Source organism: Agelaius tricolor, unplaced genomic scaffold (assembly GCF_023055355.1).
Source record: "Agelaius tricolor isolate 1412-34295 unplaced genomic scaffold, bAgeTri1.0.p SCAF_24, whole genome shotgun sequence".
NCBI lineage: Eukaryota > Metazoa > Chordata > Aves > Passeriformes > Icteridae > Agelaius > Agelaius tricolor.
Window position 1 is genome coordinate 10,199,915 of NW_027269284.1, and position 22,006 is coordinate 10,221,920.

Genomic DNA, 22,006 nt, shown 5'->3' on the forward strand with positions numbered 1-22,006 from the left:
TTAATGACCTTGACTTAAAAAAAAAAGAAGCCTGTGACTTCCCCTAAGTCAAATAATTTAAATTAATGGTTTTCTGTAGGATATTTGAAGTGCTTTTCAGATAATTAAAATTCCTGAAGGACAATGGGCAGGTCTGCATTTGCAGGCATCACTGGTGTCCCCAGGACAAAGCCCCTCTGGCCCAAAGGGTGCTGTGCCTTAGATGAATACATTCTCAGTCTTGTGTGCAGCTGTTACCATGCAGATGTGAGCAGAACTGCCTGGGAGGCTCATCTAGGGAGGAGGCAGAATATTCCAGAGACTGAAGGGCTCAAACAGCCTCCACTTCCAAGGGCCTTATTTTCTCCTGCTCAAAATTTGTGCTCTTCAATCCCAGCAGGTTTTTCATTTAATCATGGCTGTACTTACAAGGTTCATGGCTGCTACCTATTGCAAATGTATCTGTTCCAGTGGTGTTCTACAGCTGCTCTGTGAGCATGACACTGCACATTGCCAGCAGATAGGAGGGGAGGCAGTTAATATGATGCAAGATCAGTCTGCTGACTGATGCTACAGTCTGTATATTTGGGGAATGGGACCACAAGATGTGTTGTATACATCTTACCATGATGATTTCTATGTTAAGGGTGCCTCCCTGAGAAACTGAGAGGAGAAGGATGTGAAATTAACCACATTGAACACAGTTTTATTGCATTTTTTTGCAGGGGAGGGAGGCTGTGGGACTCTTGTGGGTCAATTTGTCTGTTACATTTTCAGCACTGGAACGAACACCATGTTGTAACTGGGTGCATTCCAGTACTAAACACACATTGAATTATAGTAGATGTGAAGTATTTGTTGTGGGTTGTTCTTGCTGTCTGGTATTGCAGGTAATTTCTTGATAATACTAACTTCCTTAACCTCAGCAAAACATGCACATGATGGAGGTTTTCTTCATTTTTGACTCAACAAGATGATCATTCTGGAATTTACTTTTTCATTGTACTGGGTTACATTATTGTTGTGAGATACTTCTCAAAAGCAGTGTGCATGATACACAGAGGGTACCACTCTGCCATCATATTTGGACATGTCACACTGTTACTGTCTCTGTAGTATGATGTTAACTCATTTACATTAGCTTTTAAATCTGTTATGATTGTCTTAATGGGAGAAATGTAAATAACATTAAGTTCATGTGCATAATTTACCACAAAAAAAGCACCTGCATTTAATAAATGCTGTTATGTTTTCAAGGCTAATAAAGGCTTGGAGCTGCCTAAATGAGGCAGTGCCATTATAGGAAAATCAAATCAGCAAAGTAAATGGAGCCCTGTGTAAATTCCCTTGAATACAAAGGTGTTTTAATTGTTTCTTATTTTATATTGGAATAAGGCCACTCTTTGATAAGGACTAGCATTGGGTGAAGACTATCTTTAAAAAAAATCCAGCTGGTTTTTCCTTTTTTATGTATGTGTTCCAACAATCTGTGATCAGTCTTCAAGGTTTCCTAGGGTGTCATTTTAAATTGCTGAACTGCCTCATATCAGCACGTTTCACCCTAAGCCTCTTGGCAAGCTAGATATCCTTGGCTGCATGTTGGGGATTTTGGGTTAGCAATTGATCTCAGAAGTGTGTATGTGTGTTACTGCTGCCTGCCTGCAAAGTTGTGGAATATTTGATGAGCTGGAGGTTAGACATCAGGGATCTTCTGTAAGCATTTGCACCTATGAGCTGCAAAGGATTGCAGGGATATTGTTCCAGAATACCTTTTTTGAAAGCAAATATATTAGATAGATAGATAGATAGATAGATAGATAGATAGATAGGCCATTAACAAAAGAAATTAGCTCCCAGAATGACGTTCAGCACAACAGTGAGTTCAACTGTCCATGCACATTTCTAAGATTCAAATTTGCAGGTCTTCTTCACTATGGTTACCCAACCTTAATTAAGACTCCTAAGTTGTTCTTCTCCAAGCAGTGTGAAAATGAGTCTGTGTGTGTGACATTTTTATTAAGAGCTCTGTAGCATTAAATAGCAGCACTGCTTGTATTGTTGTATATTGCCCATATTCTACTGTTAATGAAAATAAGGTATTTTCCATAGAGTTGAGTAAGACAAGGCTCATTTATCATTCATGAATGCATTTTTCCAGAATTACACCATTAGTTTCATATGAAAGAAACTAACATAAAGACAGAGAAATTATGTTGAATGAGATCAATATATGTAACCTTTTCTAGTATTTTATACCTTTATTAAGCACAAGAATGTAGAAATATATAATATCATTTTCTAACAGAAGAGAACCTAATTTATTTGGGGTTTTCAGTATTCATGGTTGGTTGGTTGTTGGGTTTTTTCCCCTTGGATGCAATTCTTTTCCTCTGAGATATAGGCAAGCTCTGTTGGCCATTGGTTATGCCTGGGATCGATATGTCTTCATTGAGATTTTAATGAGATTCACACCTCTTGAGCTGCAAAGTGAATCCATCAAGTAGAAATGCATTTTAGAAGCAGCAATTTGTGAATGAGAAGACTACACTGAATACTATTTGATCTTCTTTTTTTTTCTACCAAGCACAGAAATCAAATGTTTTTGTAAAGACCATGCTCTTAGTTATATAGCATTTCTTTACCAAACAGCTGAGGCATCCCGTGTTTATTATAGCAAAATGCAGCTTTGCGACCTTTCCTTTCTTGTAATCACTTTCTTTTTTTCAAGTTTTCCTATTTGCAAGTAATCAATTTTTTTCTAAATGAAGATGTTTATATTTTAAAACGAGGTACTATAAAACACATATTAAACAATTTATGGTAGATAATTTTCTATTAAAGTGTGTGCTTGCCACAGACACATTGATTTTCTGTAATTAATAGAAATTATAAAATGACTGGATTCTAATGATAAGTTAGACCAAATAAAATATCTGAATTACATTATAATATATTAAAGAATAGCACAAGTCCTCTTGCCTGACATTTTCTCTCATTTTGTTACTGTAGCTCCTACACAGTAATAGAAACCAGTGGTGCTTCAGCGGTTCTAAAGAAAGGATAATTTGTGACTCTTGATAAGAGCAGAGGCACAGCACAGTACTTTTTTTATATTTACAACAGAAACTCTTTTTAGGTGTTGCATAGGATCCTCTTCAAATATTTTTTCACAAATAGCAAAAATATGCATTTCTTTGTTGGATATAAAGAAATTTTATTAATTCCTTGAATTTTGCAGGTTTTTTTTACTTTAAATACCTCTAATGCTACAAACCAATGGAAATGTGGTGTTTCTGGCCCTGCACATCAGGGCTGAGGTACTGAGTAGCCACTGCTGAGTTGAGATGTTTAATGCTGGGCTACACAGTGGGGAAATGTCCCCAGTATGTATTGAATGATATTTTGAAGTCACACTTGGGCAGTAGCAAGTGCATGATGGTCCAGCACTCAAACCCACTTCAGATATCAGGCATTATTTAGACATGTTTTTACTGTGGTATCACTATGTCTCATGTCTTCTTTCAGATGACCAAAATAAAATAACTTCCCTCTTTTACTATCTCTGTCTTCTAAATGGAAGGAACTATTTAACTTCAAATCCTTTGTGTGCATTCATTACAGGTGGGCTCAATGATCTGAAAAGTCTTTTCCAATCTAAATGAGCACAGGCACTCTCTGAGATTTTAGGATTGTGTGTACAGTCCTGCAGCTCTTAGTGTTCTTCCTTCCAGATGTTGTCTTTAAAGTCTCTATATTGGCTCATTCCTTTCTGACTTTGGTGCACACTCTGAAAGTTTTAGCAAAGCTTTTACTGCTGTACCTTCTTAATGGGAGGAAGATGACATCCATCCACCTTGTGCACTGCAGGGGATGGAGACCATGGACCGTGGCGGGGCACAGAGCTCTGCTCTCCAGGCAGCTGATTGGAGTGGAGGAGTCCAGCAGGACAGCTGTCTTTAGGAGGTGGTCAGGACTAGGTTTTTTCCACCATTATGAGCTCTATAAGATTCCTTAAAAATGATATTTTAGATACTTGAGGGAGCAGACTGCTTGTCCTGTGAGAAGAGGCAAAGGGGTCTAGGCTGGTGCACCTGGGGAAGAGCCAGTTTTGGGGGCACCTCATAACAGCCTTCCTGAAACTGAGGAAGCAACTGAGAACCACAGGACCATGGAGCAGAGAGAGCCAGGCCCTTCACAGTGATGCATGGTGAGGGTCAGACACAGTGGGCATGAGATGAAACAAGAGAAGTTCAGACTGGATATAGGAAAAGCATTTCCCTCATGAGGAACCCCCAGCAGTGGGACAGGCTGCCCAGGAAGGCTGTGCACTCCACCCCAGGAGTTATTCAAGCTTTGATTAGGTAACCCCTGGGCAAACTGCTCTGACTTTGGAACTGACTCTGCTCTGAGTAGGTTGGTCTAAATCACCTTCTGAGCTTTTTCCTGTGGTCTTACAATTTCCTGACACTTAGCACAGGATGAACAAGTACAGGTGTGATGGACTGGGAGCAACTAAAACAAAGAAATGCTGGTGCCTCCCAGAGGTGGTAAAAGGTTGGAGAACATCAAGTGAGTGCATGAATATGGATCAGTGATCTTTGTTATGGTGGAAATTATTTGGTCCTGGCTTAGAGAGTAGTGCACAGTCATCACTTTTATGTTTCAAGGTTTCCTTTGAGGTTCCAATGTCACAGAGGAATCAGTTTTGTTTAATGACCTTCTACTTTAGCAGTTTTTTGTGTTGGTGACTAAAATTGATTTTGCTTGTGATGTGAAGGAGCACAAGCCCAGCCTCTGCATCGTTGCTCAAGCGTGTACTTTAGTCCTACCAAAGAATGGGAGGCCAGCAAATTTCTGAGCATCAGAAATACCCATGCTGAAACTCTTAGGTACAGTATTGATAAAGACTCAACTGGATTTTAATCTCTGTGATGCATGGCTGGAAACTGCACCTTTGTGCTTGAGCACTGGAAATGCTTGGTTGATGCTTTTCTTTGGCAAAGTAACATCATTAAGACCTTTCTTATTTCCTCAGGCATTTCACAAGAGAGAATTTCTCCCTGACCAGAGTAATTACAAAACAATTCAGTAGAGATTTATGTTCCACATTTCTCAGTTAGAAAAGTAGTATGAAAATAAAGAATAAGAGAAGGGTGGAGGATAAATTTGTCAGAGAAATAAAACTGCAAGGAGTACAAGGTTTCATAAAGACTTCTGGTGGGCAATGAAAGAAGGGGGTGAATAATTAACATAAGGAGCAAGGATAGACAAAGAGGATGAAAAGAATGAAAGAGAAAGTGAAGAGTCTGAGAAAAGAGACAGAATAATTGGCAGCTAATGTTTCAAGAAAAATATAATAAAAAATGAAGGAAATATTATGCAAATAATGATTTTACATTTGTAAATTTTCTTAGTCTAGCAGTGCATGTTTGACAAATATTCTTTAACCCTCATTTTGGAAAATTAGAGAACTTAGTTTAAATTTAAATTGATGGAAAACAAAAGTTATGATTACTAAAGTTCAAAAAAAATGTAGATTCATTGAATTAATGGAGTTTGAATCAGATTTCCATTATTCTGGCCACACCGGTTCTGGTAGTTTTTGATAGTTTTTTCAAGCACAGTTTTCCATGACAACTATCCCTGATACTTTAGAGACATTCTTCCTTTTGAACAAGTCAATAAATTGACAACTGGTAACAGTGGGCAGCTCCTCTGCAACCAGTTGAGGAACTAAAATTGCAACCTCTCTGTCTTCTAAAATAAAGGTAAATTATTGGAGAATCGAGAGACTCACCCTCCTGATCCTCCCCAGAGCCTATGCACAGCAATAGGATCACACAAAAGAGACTTCATGTATGACTGGAAGAGACAGGGATGTGTTTCAGACTATCCCAAATTACAAGGCCAGCTCTGCTAGTACTAAGTCATACTTCTCTTTGTAATGTTAGTTAGAAATGAAAAATTACCTGATGTCCTGAAAAATCCTTGGAAGGTGTGGATAGCAAAGGCTGAAAGTGTGTTCTGTTGAGTGTTGTTTTGATTGCACTTAGGCTACAAAGACATTAATCAAAAAGAAGGTGATCTGTGGAGACTCTAGTAGTGTTCCCTTTCTTTGCATGGAGATAAGAATGAACTGCAATGGATTTTCTTTGTTTGCAGTGCAGCCTGGACTTTCCTAAATGATTCAAAGAGAAGGAGTTCCAAAACCAATTTTGTTTGGATGCACCTACAGCAGAAGCAGAATTAATGTATAATGTCTTAGGAAGGCTCCAGAAAGCTTCTGGTGTTGTTTTGAATGAAAAGCAAGGCTGACAATTTCCCATTTTCTGATCCAGGATGGAGAGCTGAACTAGGGAGTATGCAAGGTCTCTAAATGCTTCTCATCACCCGGAATCCTTGATGTCCTCCTGCCCAGCTGACACTTTCCTGGATCAGTGACTGACTCTTGCTTATCTCACTGGTTTTATGTCCTGCAATAATCAATCTAGCTGCTTCTCCAAAAATAATATCTTCCCCTTTATTACTTTGCCTTGCTCCTCAGGATTTTTCTTAATTTCTGTTCTTCATGCTTGGAAAAATCTTTCCACCCTGAAGTATAAGCCATGAAGGCTCTTTTCTTTCCCGATTTTTAATTTTTCTCTTTTGAGGGGCATGTTGGTGACTGGGATGCATTTTATTATTGACAGTTAATTACCAGCCATTTATTATAAAAATAATTGCAATATAATATTTTTAACAAAATTGCTATTTTAACAAAATATGCTATTATCATCTCCTGTACTCCTGATGTACTAAGATATGTGTTTCTCCAGTAGATATCAAGTTTTAGCCAGAGTTAAGTATACAAGCAGTGCATCACTGGTGATGTTTTACAGTAATAATGACAGCCTCACTGGAAATTGTAAAGCCTGATAAAATGTTTTGTAGGCTTTGAAATTTAATATCTGAGGAAGGATGCAAATGTTGAGTATTTCTCTGAGAAGAGTCATAGAAACAGGACTTACTTGGAAAGTTGGATTTGTGATGGCTGTCATCCCATGAGTTGAACTTTTATCCATGAGACTTCTGTAGATTCCTGCCAAGTGGGTTATGGTTGGGAAGATTGCAGGGAATGTTTATTTTTATATTGATGAATGGAATTTTGTCTTGTGTACAAGAAGGACTAGCAAAAAGGAAAAGCATGGAATGTGCTTTTCACCTAAATCAGTAAATCATAGGAGAATGTCTCAACATGTTTTGGACAGTTCTGTTTCTACAATGTGCTGCCAATATGCTGTGTTTGTATGGAAGCACCTGGGCAAACTGCTTCCCCAAAGCTGTATTTAGACCTTGGATGAATAACACACAATTCCCTAAATCGTGAAAATACAGATACTTACCTTATGCTTTTCTCCTTTTTTTCCTCCCTTTTTTTTTCTCCTCCTTCCTCTTGTCCAGGGAAGAATGTATCAGTCACACAGAAGAAGCAGTAGAGCTCTGAAGGATGGATGAAGTATGGTTTGGCCTGAAGGTGACTGCAGCTGCTCCGTCATGGGAAAAAGTGAGAAGTTGCCCTAAGTTGCCATCTGCACCATTTTAGCCACCTGCTGTAGTGGAAGCTGGCCACGCACACCAGCCCAATGTGTGGTTTGAATTTGAGTTTTGTTTTGTTTTCTTGGCATCTCAGTATTTGCATTTTAAAGCAATTACCAAGCACAATCTCCATCTTCATGGGTCGGCTAATGTGGATATGCAGTATCTTCAGCCTTGTGTGGTTTTGAGCATTCCTGAAAGAGCCTTTGATCTGAGTTGGGATGTTTAGTATATCTGAGAATGTGGTACTTGAGGGTACAAACTGTTTAGCACATGAGACGGAATGGCATTTTTACAAGGGTAAGTTGGAATTGGGAATGATCTTCGGGTGTGCTGAGAGGCACTTGGAACATCAAAGTGCTCTGTCCTGATACTCTGAGTATTTCAACCACATGAATAGACCACACTGAATTTAACTTTCAGATAAAGCACTTGCAGGCACACATGCTTCTCCTGAAAGAGGCCCTTTTGTGCACTCTGGTTGGCAGCAGCCCATATGACACAAACACATTTTGCAACCATGCTGCCCAGTACAGATTACACACCACAACCCCCACTATTCACCTCTGGGAGCCCTTTGGGAAGGCAGGCAGATGTGAGTGCAGGCACCAGAGCTGTACCTAAGCAGTCCTGGGGGTGCCTCCATCCATTCTGTGACTAGAGGCACAGAGCACTGTTGAGTCAGTGGCAATACTTGTGCTGACCTGAATGGCAGCAGCTGCTCTCAAACTCTTACATTGGGATGCACTTTCGGTTTTGACAACTGTTTTATGTCTTGTATTTCCCTTTTTTAATGTTGAGCTAGCTGCTAGGATGTGCTGTCTTTACAATGTATAGTTGCCCAGTAATTACAGATATCCCTTGAAAGGAAGCAGAAGAAGAATAAACCGTGGAATCCCAAATCAGATTAATGTAATGTGCATTTCTAGATTACAATTAGTAACAGGATGACATGTTGTCATGGTAACATGTGAAGCTTAACTACAAGTTCCTAAAATAAAACAATGACATATGTGTAGGTTTCTATCCATTTGCATACTATCCACATGAAAACATACAGAATTTCTACAACACTCAGGCAATTAAACTCTACTTCTTTCTTCTGAATTAAGTGTTGAACTAAAATATCAGGCCTCTTTCCTAGTATTTATGCAAAATCTCCCACTATCAATTACAAATGTTTATGATGAAGTCATCCATTTTGTAACATCTTAAGCTTTCTGCCTTTTGGTTTCATTTTGGAACAATTAAGGAATGTAGAGCACTCTTCACTCTTTGTGGTTTGTACCACATTGATCTTGAAATTCTACCGCCTCCTCATACAAAAATTGTCCTACCAATACTGGAAAAGTCTGCTTATTAATTACATTGATAGACCAGTGGATGTGTTTCATGTGGCTGAGGATTGGGAAGTAAACCCCAACTTTACCTCAAATCACTGGAAGAAAGCAGTAAACTTTTCATGTGAGATTGCTAGCTAAGAGAGAGAGCCAAGTTATTATTTTCTAGTTGCCTTACGGTGAAAAGTATTGTCTACTTGTTAGTGAGTCTGAGTTTCTTTCACTAAGCAGAAGTTAACTTGTTTAATGTACTATCTATGGTAGAGTTACCAGGACATGCTTTACATGTATTGTCATTTCATGGTAAACCTTCAGAGAATGAAAAATTGGTCACTTTGTTCTGATTGCCTTCTATGCATAACATTGTTTTGGCCAAATTCTTTAGTCAAAATTAAGATGCTGCTAAGTTCTGTGAGTAAACGCAATCTCCTTCTGTCACCCTAATTAGACAAGATGGGCAATGTTACATGGAAAATATGGTTTCTTTGGCAGTTCACTTATTTATGTATACTTTAATGTATAGACCATTGGAGGGAATTGAAAATACAGATTACAGGTTGCTCCTTAAGCGACCTTTAAATCCCAAATTCTGTTCTTCACACCACTATGGTTGGCAAATGCTGCAAGTACAATGATTGACTCTGGCGTGATAATCACGTTACATTCAGAATAATGCAGTTGCTGGGAAATGTGTCACATACACAGCAGAGTTCCCAGGATAAGCTGCCTGCTAAAGCATGGCTGATGTTTGTCCTTGTGGCCTTTCGAAAAGTGGAAACTCTGAATTTGTATTATTTCATAAATCTACCTGTATTTCTCACTTGCAGATGAAGGTTTTTAATATTTGAATTTACTGTGGTTATGGGGTGGAGGGAGGGACATGTGCACGCTGGGTTTTGCCACTAATCCTTTGGAAATCCTTTAGTGCCTTAAGGAGGCAGAGGGGTAACAGGCCCTAGGATGACAGAAACTTGTTCAACCTCTTTCCTGCTTTAGAAGAATTCCTTTAAAATATATTGTGCCTTTGGCTCTAAATATATTTGCATTAGAAATCAGTAGCCATGGGATTATGGACAGGAATTTTTGCCCCTGTAGAAATGTTGGAAAAGAGAGTATACAATTTCTTGTATAGGATATCATCTAAAAATATAGCTAGCTTAAATTCTACAGTTGGGATCCATACTAGGAAAGTTGCAAGTTGCAGTTAGAGGCAGGAAAAAATAAATGAAAAGAAAAAAAGGAGAAAGTTTAAATATACTGGATTAAATGCTTGTATCACTGAAGTACTGAAGTGACTGGCAAATTTCCACGGGGTTTCTTGAGACCAAGATTTCATGCTTGCTTCTACTTGGCTTAAGAAATTCTTAGATGTGGTAGATATGTGGGTATCATGTTCTCTTTAATGTTGTAGGAGAGGAAAAGAGAGTTTAGTAGTTTTGGACACCTGCCTTGATTTGGAGTTGCTGGGATCTGTGGTATAAATCTCTGTTCACTATTGTTTCTCTGTGTAACATGGACTCTTGCTTTGGGAATATGAATATGCAAATGTAAATTCCAATGTGAGAGGTTCCTGTGCAGCGTGCCAACCGATGCCAAACAACTACATTTCTCTACTCTCTGAACTGTGGTTTTTTTCAAAAAGAGGGAAAATGTAGCTAACAGATAAAAGCCACTCCAGTGCCAAAAAAGCCTGCATGAGGCAATTCATATATCACTCACTGATGGTCCTAAGCAGCTCTTAGGAAAAGCTGAATAAGCTTTTAGCTCATGAGTGAATTTTATCTTCTAGGAATTAAGAACAATTTGTTGGTACAGAGCTAAATTTAAAAAAAAAGAAAAAAAAAAAAAAAGAAGGCCTGAAAATCAGACTGGTGGTGGTCTTCTGTTTTGCTCCCTGTGACAACAAGCAAGTTTTAAAGAATTTGTAAATAGTTAAAAGAAAATCACTACATGGCTCACAGTATGTAAGACAAGGCCCAGCATGAAACGGATTTTTATAGCTTATTTATAACTTTACACTTCTGTCTTTTGTTTGGAACTTGAAAAAGGAAACCATGTAAATTAAATAAGGAGTGAAGACTTACTGCACATATTTATTGACTGAAACAAAAATATTTCCCCACCTTCTGAGGTATTTATGACTAATCTGGGATGAATCATGTACGGAGATCTTGCCTTTTGAGCTCTAGTGCTGTACAACTGTTCAACACTTTTGCACAGCCAACAAAGGAGTGGTAACCAGAAGTCATGAAAAGCAGTTGTTAGGGCCACAAATTTGGATTTGAAGAGGTACCAAAGAATGCACAAAAAAGCTGGGATTTATGTTGTGATACTTATTAAGCAGGTGTAGCAGTTAGACTGGGGAGGGAGGGGTGTTTGTAAATAAATGCAAAAAGTTTAAACTCTGACCCGTGACCACCCTGTCACTGGTGCCACATTAGTTCTGGCTATGTGAAAGCTTCAATAGTATAAAAGAGGCCACTCATATTTTAACTAGGTTTCATTAAAACCTTCTGGATAACTCTTTAGCAAAGATTTCCACTCTAAGACATTTGCCATTGATATAAACTGTACATATGTATTAATATTCAGTGTAACTAGGAGGATACAGAATTGTAATGAAGTCACAAAGTCTACTTGATGATCACAGATTTGTAACTCTCACAAATTATGTAAGATATGTTGACATTTTATCTTGTTAACAAGATGTATTTTTCTATGTTAGCTAAATGTATAATTTGTATAATTTTGTATATTAAATGTATGCATATTTTAAATTAAAAACATTATAATTTTATTATTTTAACTTTAAAATGGTGACAGAGCTTCTGAAATACAGTTTTATATACAACTATATCCATGGATAGCAACCCAGGAAGTCTTAGATTTGAGGAAGGGGCCACCTGATCTTTTAACAGGGTAAGGAAATTGTTTACACCCGAGCTCTTGCTCCTTTGGGTGGAGGAGCTGCCATTCAGCTTCTGCTGAGTTAGTGGAATTAATATGAGCTGGCAGAATACTATGGGCTGTGTCACTGCTCATGGGTAACCTGAGCCATCCCCAGCTTGTAGCTGTGTTTTGGATTCACAGTTCCTGTATGTCAGGAGACAGTTCAAATCACCAATCCAAGGGATGGGGTTGTGTGAGGGGAGGAGGGCACTGCTGGCACAGACACAGCTGTGCCACAGAGCACACAGGGAGACTGACTCTGTGACTTGGCAACCCCAGTCACTCCTCTGGAAGAAGGAGAACTTCTCTCACATGCATTCCCTTTGGACCGTTTGTGTCTTTTTTGGTCCGATGATTCTGTTGTAAAATGCACAATAGCAAAAAATAGGTGCAAAATTGTGGTGGTGTTTGAGGGTCCCCAGGATGAGGGATGAGAATCTTGACTCCATGTTTCAGAAGGCTGATTTATTATTTTATTATATATATATTAAAAGAAAATGATATACTAAAATTATACTAAAGAAAGAAGACATCTGAAGGCCAGCTAAGAATGAATAATAAAATCTCATGACAGACTCAGAGAGTCTGACACAGCTGGCTGTGATTGGCCATTAATTAAAAACAATTCACATGCTGGGTAAACAATTCTCCAAATCACATTCCAAAGAAGCAAAACATGGAGAAGCTGAAGCTTCCCAGCTTCTCAGGAGAAAAGATCCTGGCAAAGGGATTTTTTTGAAAATATGTCAGTGACACAAAATGTACATTTTACATTCTCTGAACGCACCAGGGAAGTCCTGTTCTAGCTCATGATGTTGATGCTGTTGGAGGAAGAGCTCAGCCACAAACGAAGCCAAGGTATGTGACACCCTTTGGGTTGTGCTTTTATCCAGCAAGACGTTGTAGGTTTTGCAGTGTGAAGCAAGTATGTCTCTAGGTTTGCTGCTATCACTCATCTGGTCTATCTGGAAAAAAGGTCCTATTGGAAGATACTGCACTTTCAATCAAGTTCATCAAGCAATGTCAAAACAGGATGAGATGCACTGTCTGCAGAGAATATACCAAAGCAATATATTTCTGCAAAGCTGCATACTTGCTTTTAGGCAAACTCACAGGATGCCAGAGCATCAGGATGCATCTGAATCTGCTTCTGTAGCAGCTAAAACTGCAATTTGATCTCTTACTTAACAAAGGAACAGTATTCATCTGGTGACTGAGAATAGTTTTTAGTAAACTAAGGGCTATGGTATGAAGAAAACACAAAACATTTAAAAGCAAAGACAGACTCTGGTATTATTTTATGCTTATTTCTAACTAGAAAGTTTAATGCTGTTTTCTAAAACATTGATCTGACATGTTCTCTGAGTCTTGTGATCTCCTTATGTATCAGAATTAATATGAATCTCCTGACTTAATACTTAAAAATAGCATTTTTCTTTTTTATTATTATTATTTTAAAAACCCTGAGTGCTCTGGAAACATGAACAGTGTTATCTAACTGGATCCCAAGTGTAAACAGAGTCCATCTTTCTTAGCTTTATGGATGATAAATAAAAATGCTCTTCATTTAGCAGATGTATGCACTATGCAGCATATTGGACCTACTATGGGACCTTCAGAAGTTTTTATTCTGGAAATTCAAATTAATCTCTTGATTACAAAGAACTCATAAAATGAGTATTTTTCCAATACTTGCAAAGACAGGCAAGTCACACCTTACACTCCACGTATCACCTTCCATATTTCACTAACTGACAGGGTTTGGTGTCCTGTGTAGGAAAAAATTGATTATTTTTCCCCCAACCTGATCAATAAATCTCAGTGCTACCATCAGGAGCAAAAAAGCAATATTTGCCCATACAGGAGAAGAATTTAAGGAAGCAATGAAGCAATATCCTACAAGCTATACTTATTATTTTTCACATGCACCAGTGAAGCCTCTGTATGATATTAACGTGCTAATCTGGAAATTCAGTTTATTAAGTGAGCTGTAGAATCCTAGGTGATATATGCTCAGAAAGGTCAGTTGACTAAAATCAGTGTGCTGATAACCAATAATAAAAGAAATTTTGACTATCTTACTAACCCCTCATGTGAACACCTATAGTGTTGAATGCACATGCAGCATTTAACACAGCTGGTCCCACTGGATTATAAATGCAGAAAAGAAAGTTTTCCTTGGATTATTGGCATTGCTCAGGTATGTCACATCACTGCTTTTTCACATGGTTTGGGTCCATGGGTAGTTGTTAATGAGAAAGATGATTATCTGGACTCATTTTGATGAAATCCCAGGGACCTCTCTGTTTAACCTCCCACTTTTCCTGATTTGCAATTAATAACTTGAAATTTTTCTCATGCTGGGACCACCAGGCATGCCTGTGGACCAAAGACAACAGTGCAGTGTGGTTGGGCTTGTATTCAAACATCACTTTGTACATGAGCAGTAAACAGGCCTTGTGATTGATCCACTGCTTCAAACTTGCTTAGTCACGTAATCAATCTCAGACCAGTTTGTTACAATATATTATTTTAGAGCAACAGAAAATGTCCCTTATGTAACTACTGGTGTAGTCAAAGCCTGTGACAATTGCAGAGGTTGTCTGCAAGTGCAGGAGAGGAGTGTCCAAGGACTTGTGAATTTGGTGGATGATCTCAGGCACCAAATCTCAGGATGTTTGTAAGGCAGGGCTTTAAGGACGGACTTTCTGAAGCGGCTGTGCGGGGAGCTGGGGGGAGCACACTCTCCACTCCTCCTGCCCTTGCTTTTGGCAACTTGGATCCCTCACAGTGAAACGAAGCCCTCCCTGGTTTGTCTTTTTCTTTCTACCGAGGCCAAGTCAGGCAAGCACCATGCGGGCCCGGGAGCCTCGGGGGTGCTGAAGGGACAGCTCCGGGGGGCGAGCCGCGCTCCAGCCGCCCTGAGGGGGATCAGCGGGACACGCTCGGCTCCCCGCCTTCCTCGGGGCTCGGCGGACATCAGGGGCCGTGGGCCGCACACCCAGGCCCGCGGAGCCGGCGCCCCATGCCCGGTGGCGGGGCCGGCGGCTCAGGCAGCTCTCGGCGCGATCACTTCCGTGTCAGGGCCGGCGCCGGCTGCCTGCAGCTCCTGCCTGTACCCCTGCCTGTAGCCTCTTGCCAGCAGCTCCTGCCTGTAGCCCCCTGCCTGTACCCCCGCCTGTACCCCTGCCCGCAGCCCCCTGCTCCCGCGGCGTGCGAAGGGGTCGGGCGCCCTCCAGGCCGCCGCAGCGGGGGAGCGGCAGCCGGGGGCGGCGGGGCGGAGCAGAGCCGCCACCCCCCCGCGGGCGCCAGCTGCTGCGGCAGGGGCAGCGCCAGCCCCCTGCCCTGAGGCTGCTTCTGCTTCCCCACACACTCCGGCCACCCCTCGCTCTTGTCCCCGCCGCTCCCCCTGCGGCCGCAGACCGACCCCGAGCCACGCTGGCCCGTCCCCCGCCCGTCCCGGGGGCTGCCGCGGCCGCGCCCCCCGCCCCGCCCGGGCACCGCCGCAGCCTCTCCCGCGGAGGGGGGTGGGGGAATGTGAGTGAGCAAAGTGGGAGAAACTCCCTCCGGCTCGCCCGGGGGGGCTGGGGAGGTTCGGAGCTTTTCTCTTCTTTTTCTCTTTTTCTTTTCGCCTCCCTTTTATTCCAGCCCCCAAGCCACGCAGCAGCGGTGACCGGCGCCCGCCCGCCCGCAGGGCAGGACCCCGTTGGCTCCGGCCGCGTGTGCATGCGGCGGGCTCCCTCCCTGCCTCCGCCCCCTGCCTCCCGCCCCCCGGATCATTCTATACCGGGGGAGCTGTGCACTGCGGTCCCTGCTCGGGGAATCGCTGCTGCTCTTCCCATTCGTCAGGGGCTTTCCAATCACCTGCCTCTGCCACCCTCTCCGCTCCGCTCTTTGTACTTTATTTTCACGTGCTCTTTACTAACACGGCTATTTTTAAATCCCGCTCGGATTTATTTCTCTCTCTTTCCTTCTTTCTTTTTTATTTTCCTTTTTTAATTTTTTTCCTTTTTTTATTTTTTTTTTCCGGGGGGGTGGGTGGGGGAGGGAGGTTAACGTTTGCAGGTCCCTAACGTTTGCAGAAGAGATCCCACCAGCCAACCCAGCTCCGCCACTGCTGCATCCATCCATTCATTTTTATGGTCACTAACAGCCTATCCCGGTAGTGGAAGGTGCAGAGAAGTGGGAGGCAGGGAGAGAGCTAGAGAGAGAGAGAGAGATCCGGACAGCGAGAATGGCCGAGAGAAAGAGGAACTGGAATAAAGAAGATGACCTGCCTGTGTATCTAGCTAGGCCGGGCACGACAGCCCAGACACCGCGACAGAAATACGGGGGAATGTTCGCCTCCGTGGAGGGGGCCTATGAGAACAAAACCATCGACTTCGATGCCTACAGCGTGGGGAAGAAGGGGTCCCGGACCCCGCGGAGCGGCAGCCGGCACGACATGCTGGATGGAGGGGACAACTACAGCGAGACCGCCAGCGACATCAGCGAGATCTCCGGCTCCGTCATCAGCTCCCCGGGAGACCGGGAGGACAAGACCCCGGGCGTGGAGATCAAATACCCCACGGGGAAGGAGCTGCTGCAGGGCCAGGACAATGGACAGGTGAGCGGGGCCCGGGCTGGGGAGGTGGGAGCCGCCGCCCCCGCTCGCTGGGCGAGCCGAGCCGAGATTGCTGTACCGAGCGGGGCCGTGCCGAGCCGAGCCGAGCCGTGCCGCAGAGCCCCGCTCGCCGGTGCAGGGGACTGGGGCCGCCTTCGCGGGGGAGTTTCGGCACGGCAGGTCGGGGAGGCACGGCCCCCTCCTCCTGGGCACGCTGATGCTCTGGGAAGAGCCCGGCTAGCCCCCGAACTACCTCACTTGGCAGAGCTTAGCGGGGGCGGGAGCGAGCGACCCCAGAATCGTTTTCCTTTGTAAGTGATGGCGATGAGTTTTCTCCGTTTCCATTCCTGCCTGTGCCGGGGGGCTGGAGGGCAGGTCGGGTCCCTCAGCGCCTCCCGGCCGGCCCCCGGAACAAAGCCGGGCCCGCTGCACTCCCGAACTCGCCGGGGAAACTCCGCGGAGCCTGTCCCAGGCACAGCTCCAGGATCTGCCCCGACCCCCCGCCCTGTCTCTGCCCCTGCTCCCCCCGGCTCCCTCTGCGCCTGCATTGTCTCCCCGGCAGGGAGCGCGGAAGGCGGGAGGATCGGCCCAAACCTCTGCCCCGGGTTCCCGTTCCCTGGCTCTGCAGCTGGACTCGTACTGGTGGCCCAAGGAAGAAGTGAGCCGGTGGGCTGGCCGGCCCCTGACGGCTGTGCATCTCCATCTTAGCCCTGTCGGTGGCATGCAGGCTGAGGCAGACCCGGGGGGATGGCTCTCATGGGATCCCGGGCTGTCATTGATTTCCCCTTAGAAAGAAATGCGGCCTTGCAGTGATGCTTCTGCATGGATACACCCTGTTCCTGAGTACCCAGCCTGGAGCCTCTGAGGCTTGTCCGCACTCTGCTCTTTCCACAGGCTGAACTGAGAGTTTCCACTCTCTTCACCCCTCTTCAATTTGAGCATGAATGGGGTGCTGGTTTGCTCTGCCCTGGGATTGTGTGCAGGTGCCACATGTCCTCCTGTGCAGCCCAGTGGGTGTCTGCTGTGGTGGGACACTGCAGCGAGCAGGCAGGGCTTGGTGGGACACTGTGCCTGGGATGCTGCTGCTTTCTCTGCAACGACCCCAGGGCTGCCTTCAGAGGCTGCCAGCTGCAGTGCAGCCTTCTCTTCTCTAGCTCACCTGAACTCCTGAGTTTTTTTGATCAGGACCCTCGGGCAGTGGGAGGGCACAGCACACCCCATCTTCTAGCACATCCATGGTGCTGCATCCCCATCTTCCCTGCTCCCTAGTTCACCCTGGGACTCAGGATAGTGAGTACACACTGCACACTACCTCTCTGGATCCCACTGTGCTTGCAAAGTTGACCAAAGCGAGGTGAGGATGAGGTTAGAGGTAAAGCAGGCAAGATTTGGCCACTGGCTTAGGAAGGTGCACTGTAAGCAGCAGATACATGTGACCCCTGTGCAGTGACTTCCAGAGTTTTTTACAAGCTTCAAACAATGATTTCTGTGCAGATGTGCTGGGGATGTGGCCTGGGTGCTCAATGGCATTTATCTATGTGTGTATCACAGGGGTGGGTGTGCTAAGAGCCCCAGAGTTCCTGTCCTTGAGGGGATTTACTTGGGCACAGCTTTGCAGTGCCTTTTACCCTCAAGCACCATGGGTGTAGGGATGCATTCTGTGAGACACAGAAGAGACAGAGGAGTTTCAACTAGCCATTTTACCTCTCCAGCAGCTGCTGCTATAGCATCTGCCTGGCCTGGCCTGGTTGTGTTTTCCCCATGAGCTCCATGGGCACAGGACAGAGCAGGTGTGTGACAATGGGGCGGTGAGGAGGGCAGAGCATGATAGTGCTGTTGGGCCAGAGATGCTGGTGAGGACAGAGCGGGCAGTGCCACCTGGGTTAGTGCCATCAGGGACAGAGCAGGCAGGGTCATTGGGGCAGTGCAAGGCAATGCCATCAGGATCAGTGATATGGGGACAGCGCAGGGCAGTGCCATCGGGGTCAGTGCTATGGGGACAGCGCCGTGGGGACAGCGCCGTGGGGACAGCGCAGAGCACTGCCATCAGGCTTCAGGCCGTGGGGACGGGGCAGGCAGTGCCATTGCCATGTGCAGCACAGCAGCACCCACCGCCGGGGGTTTTATCCCCCCGTCCCCACCCTGCGGCAACCCACGCGTGGGATCCTGCCGGTGACCTCAGCGTGCGAGCGGGGCGGCGGCGGAGCCGGCGGGGCGGCGTTTCCCAGCGCCGGTGCGGAGGGAGGGAGGCTCCGGCTGGATTGATGGGCTGTGAAGGGGGGCCAGGCGGAGGGGTGGGGGACAGGAGGGAAGGAAACGCTTCCTGGGTTGCGCTGAGCGAATCCTGCTCCGACCTGCAGCCGGGAGGGCGCTGCTGCCGCCGGCAGAGGCAGCGCTCGCCGACCCCCCCGGGAGCCGCGTCCCCGTTTGATTGCAGCCGGAAAAAAAAAGGTGCCGGGTTTGCCGGGCTCCCCTTCCTCTGGGCGACGGAACTTCGGCCCCATTCCACCGCTGTGCCGGGTCGCCCCTGCCCCGCCCCATCACCCGACCGGGCTTCGCATTATTATTCGTCTCAGCACCGCCGGTGTTGTTCCGCTGGGCTCGGCTCGCTCCTCGGGTTCGTTGCGTGCTCCCGGCGCTAGGGAGAGCCGACATGTCTTACCAGGGCAAGAAGAGCATCCCGCACATTACGGTAAGCGGCCCCGGTAGGCGCTGCCCGCGCTCCTTTGTTCGCGGGGCGGGGAAGGGCGAGCGGCGGGAGCGCAGTGCCCGGGGCCGGGGCAGCCCCCAGACTGCGGGGCCGGGGCTCCCCGGAGCGGCGGGGTGCGGGCGCCGCCGCCCGTCCTCCTCCCGCTGGAGCTGTGGGCGAGGGCTGATTTAATTTAATTTTATTTTAGAATTTCATTATTACATTTTAATTTTATTTCTTTATTGTATTCTGCCTCCCCTTGCTCGCCCGCCGCCCGGCCGGGGCTCAGCGCTGTGTGCTCGCTCCAGCCCGGGGCGGGCAGGGAGGGAGGGCCGGCGGGGGGCTCGTCCCGGCGCTGCCGGGGCCGGGGCCGGGGGTACCGCCCTCCCGAGGAGCCGGGCCCGGGGAGGCTCGGCCGCCGGGCGAGGCAGAACAAAAGAGGGAGGGGACCACCGCAGCACAACGTGCCCCTGCCACCGCCCCCCGCAGCGGGCAGGGGCAGCGCAGCCTCGGCGGGGCACGGGCGGTGGGCAGGGGGGAGGCACAGGGTGCGGAGAAATGGGAGGTGGGCGAGCGTGGGCGTAGGGGGAAGCGTGGAAAATCAAAGAGCGCCATGATGCCAGCAGCAACACCTCTGCGCGCTATTAATACATCAGGCGTGGTGGGAATCAGAAGTCAAAGAGTTAATCATAACCATCCCCTTCCTATCGGTGCCTGTCTCCCGCTAGATGCTTTTGTACCCGAGCACGAGAGCTACAATAGGGTGTGCTTTCCGTGCTAGAAAGAAAGGATTTGGGTTCTTTCATAGAGTGTATGCTTTCCCTTAATACACACGATCGGGGGATATAGGGGCTGAGATAAAGAACAGGCAGAGCTGGCGGATAGGGGTGTGGCGGGGGAAATCGCACCCGGAGCTTGCTCGCACGGCACAGGTTTTCCCCAGCACCGGTGTTGGTCTCCAGGTTGATGCTTTCCTCTTGGGGGACTGGATTAGTGGATGATGGGGTACCTGGGGCAGGGATGAGCGGAGAAGCTCGCAGGTTCCTTGGGTTCGTGGAGCTTTCCCCGGAAAGCTGGCACGGCGTGATGCGGGCAAGTTTCGGTGCCTGAAGGAGCGGCTGCCGGGTGGGTGTGGCACCTGCTGGGCAAACCCGGCGCTTACCGGCGTTAGTGGAGCCAGTGTTACAAAGCTTGTAAGCTCCTCGCGGTTTTCTCCCTGTACAATAAAAGCATCCTTCAGTCAAAATATTTGTTCGGGAGGGAAGCAACATCCTTCTAAAAGCTGAGTTTCATGATACTGAAGTGCCGCATTTATGCAGGTTTCCACTATCAACAGGCTGCAGTGCCTGGTGGCCAGGGCTGAACCTGGGTGCTGCAGTGGCTTTTTGGGTGATGGCTCCTCTTGCCTCGTTCCTCAGTGCGTTGTGTGACTTACTCAGGGCATGGCTGGGTCGAGGGAGACCCCGGTTACCCTCTGGGTGAGTGTCAGGTGCTTTGTGCATGGCTCAATCTTCCTTTGAAGCTGGAGTGTAACAGGGTCACACCCATAGCTAGTTCTTTGCTCTCCAGTTTGGAGTAGAATGAGAAGCTGGAAGACTTAGGAGTCTTTGCCTTAGAATCAACAGTTCCTTTTAATTTCATCATTTCTCACTGAATTTTTCTATGTGGTGTGGAGAGGATTGCTGTGAAAAAGAAAGCCCAAACCTCAGCCTTTTCTCTTTGAAATGAGATGTGCTGAAGTGTCTATAAATTAATATTCATTAACATTACTGTTGAGTTTTATGACCAAATCAAAGGCATAAATTAACATTAGTGAACTTGGCAGGCATCAGGGCTGGACTGTTATTGGTTTTTTTTACACTTCTGGCCCTTCTCCTCCATCAGAAGCAATTCAGACTTTTTGTGTCAGACCTTGTATGCACTGCCTGTCCCACAAGAGCCCGCAGGGTCTATCTGTGTGTATCTTCTGAAGCCCCATTCCAGTGTGGTAAATTAGATGTTTCATTCATCCACTTAGGAAATACATTGTAGCTTCAAGTCCTCTGGGCTCTAAGGAAATGTGATAGCTTTGTGGAAGTATACAACAACAGTGATGATGAAATTATATAAAAATGTCATTTGTTACTGTTTTTAACACTCCCCCACTCACACTCCTGCTTTTTGGAGCTACACCGGCTCCTGGGTTCATTGGAGAAATGACAAACTAATTTCTGATGGTGTCCTGGGTGCTGATACTTTGCTGTGGGTTTTCCAGTACCAAGTCTGTGTTACTTGCATGGGCCAGGAGCTGTCCTGAGCACACAACAGCAACACCCAGCAACAGCATCCAGCCACAGGCATTGCAGGCAGCAGTCAGTACCTGGCCAAAACTTCCCTCTGGGATCTGGTCTGCAGCATCAGGAACTGGGAAGGAAGAGGCAGCAGCTGGTTCACCTCTGACTGGTGTGGAAGCAGACACCAGACACAGGGTTGTCTTCCCAAGAGTGGTATCCTGCCTGGGTTACTGCTCTTGGTGCACGTGGCCATAACTTCCTCCTTGTGCTTAGTCTGACTGAGCCTTATCTCCTGACTCCTTCAGACTGCAGGGCCTGACTGACAGCCCCTGCACCTCTTTTACCCAGAGCAGCTTTATTCCTGCTTTCCCTTCTCCCCCTGCTTGTGGTAAAGACACTTGCACATAGCCCTCTTTGACACTGGGCATCTCCCTGCTCTCATTTACCAATCTGCATGGGTTTTTTTTGTTTCATCTGCCTCTTTTTCCCTTTCCATTTCAGCTTGTGAACATTCATGCTTCTTGCATTTTATCTCATTTGTGGCTGCCCTGCTGCCTGTTATGCATCCCATGCAGCATCCAGGCTTGCTGTTAGTGGA

The 22,006-nt window shown here is 45.8% G+C and overlaps 2 protein-coding genes across 14 annotated transcripts in view; both read left to right on the top strand.

The window, feature by feature from the left end:
* Positions 1-11,700, top strand: part of CUNH4orf50 (chromosome unknown C4orf50 homolog) — an 85,978-nt gene extending 74,278 nt beyond the window's left edge. For all 12 annotated transcript variants that reach the window (XM_071447230.1, XM_071447237.1, XM_071447227.1 and 9 more), the window contains one exon: positions 7,420-11,700. Coding sequence is in view for 1 of the 12 variants with exons in the window: in XM_071447229.1 (XP_071303330.1) it covers positions 7,420-7,473 (54 nt within the window). In the remaining 11 variants the exon portion in view is untranslated. The remainder of the gene's footprint in view (positions 1-7,419) is intronic.
* A 4,221-nt stretch (positions 11,701-15,921) lies between these two features.
* CRMP1 (collapsin response mediator protein 1) overlaps positions 15,922-22,006 on the top strand; it is a 50,342-nt gene continuing 44,257 nt past the window's right edge. Inside the window, exon 1 of one of the 2 annotated variants that reach the window (XM_071447168.1) lies at positions 15,922-16,449. In XM_071447168.1, coding sequence (XP_071303269.1) covers positions 16,078-16,449 — 372 coding nt within the window. In that variant the 5' untranslated portion in view covers positions 15,922-16,077. Of the gene's footprint in view, positions 16,450-18,761; positions 19,139-22,006 lie in introns of those variants that run through there. The other variant, XM_071447169.1, reaches the window with a different exon arrangement.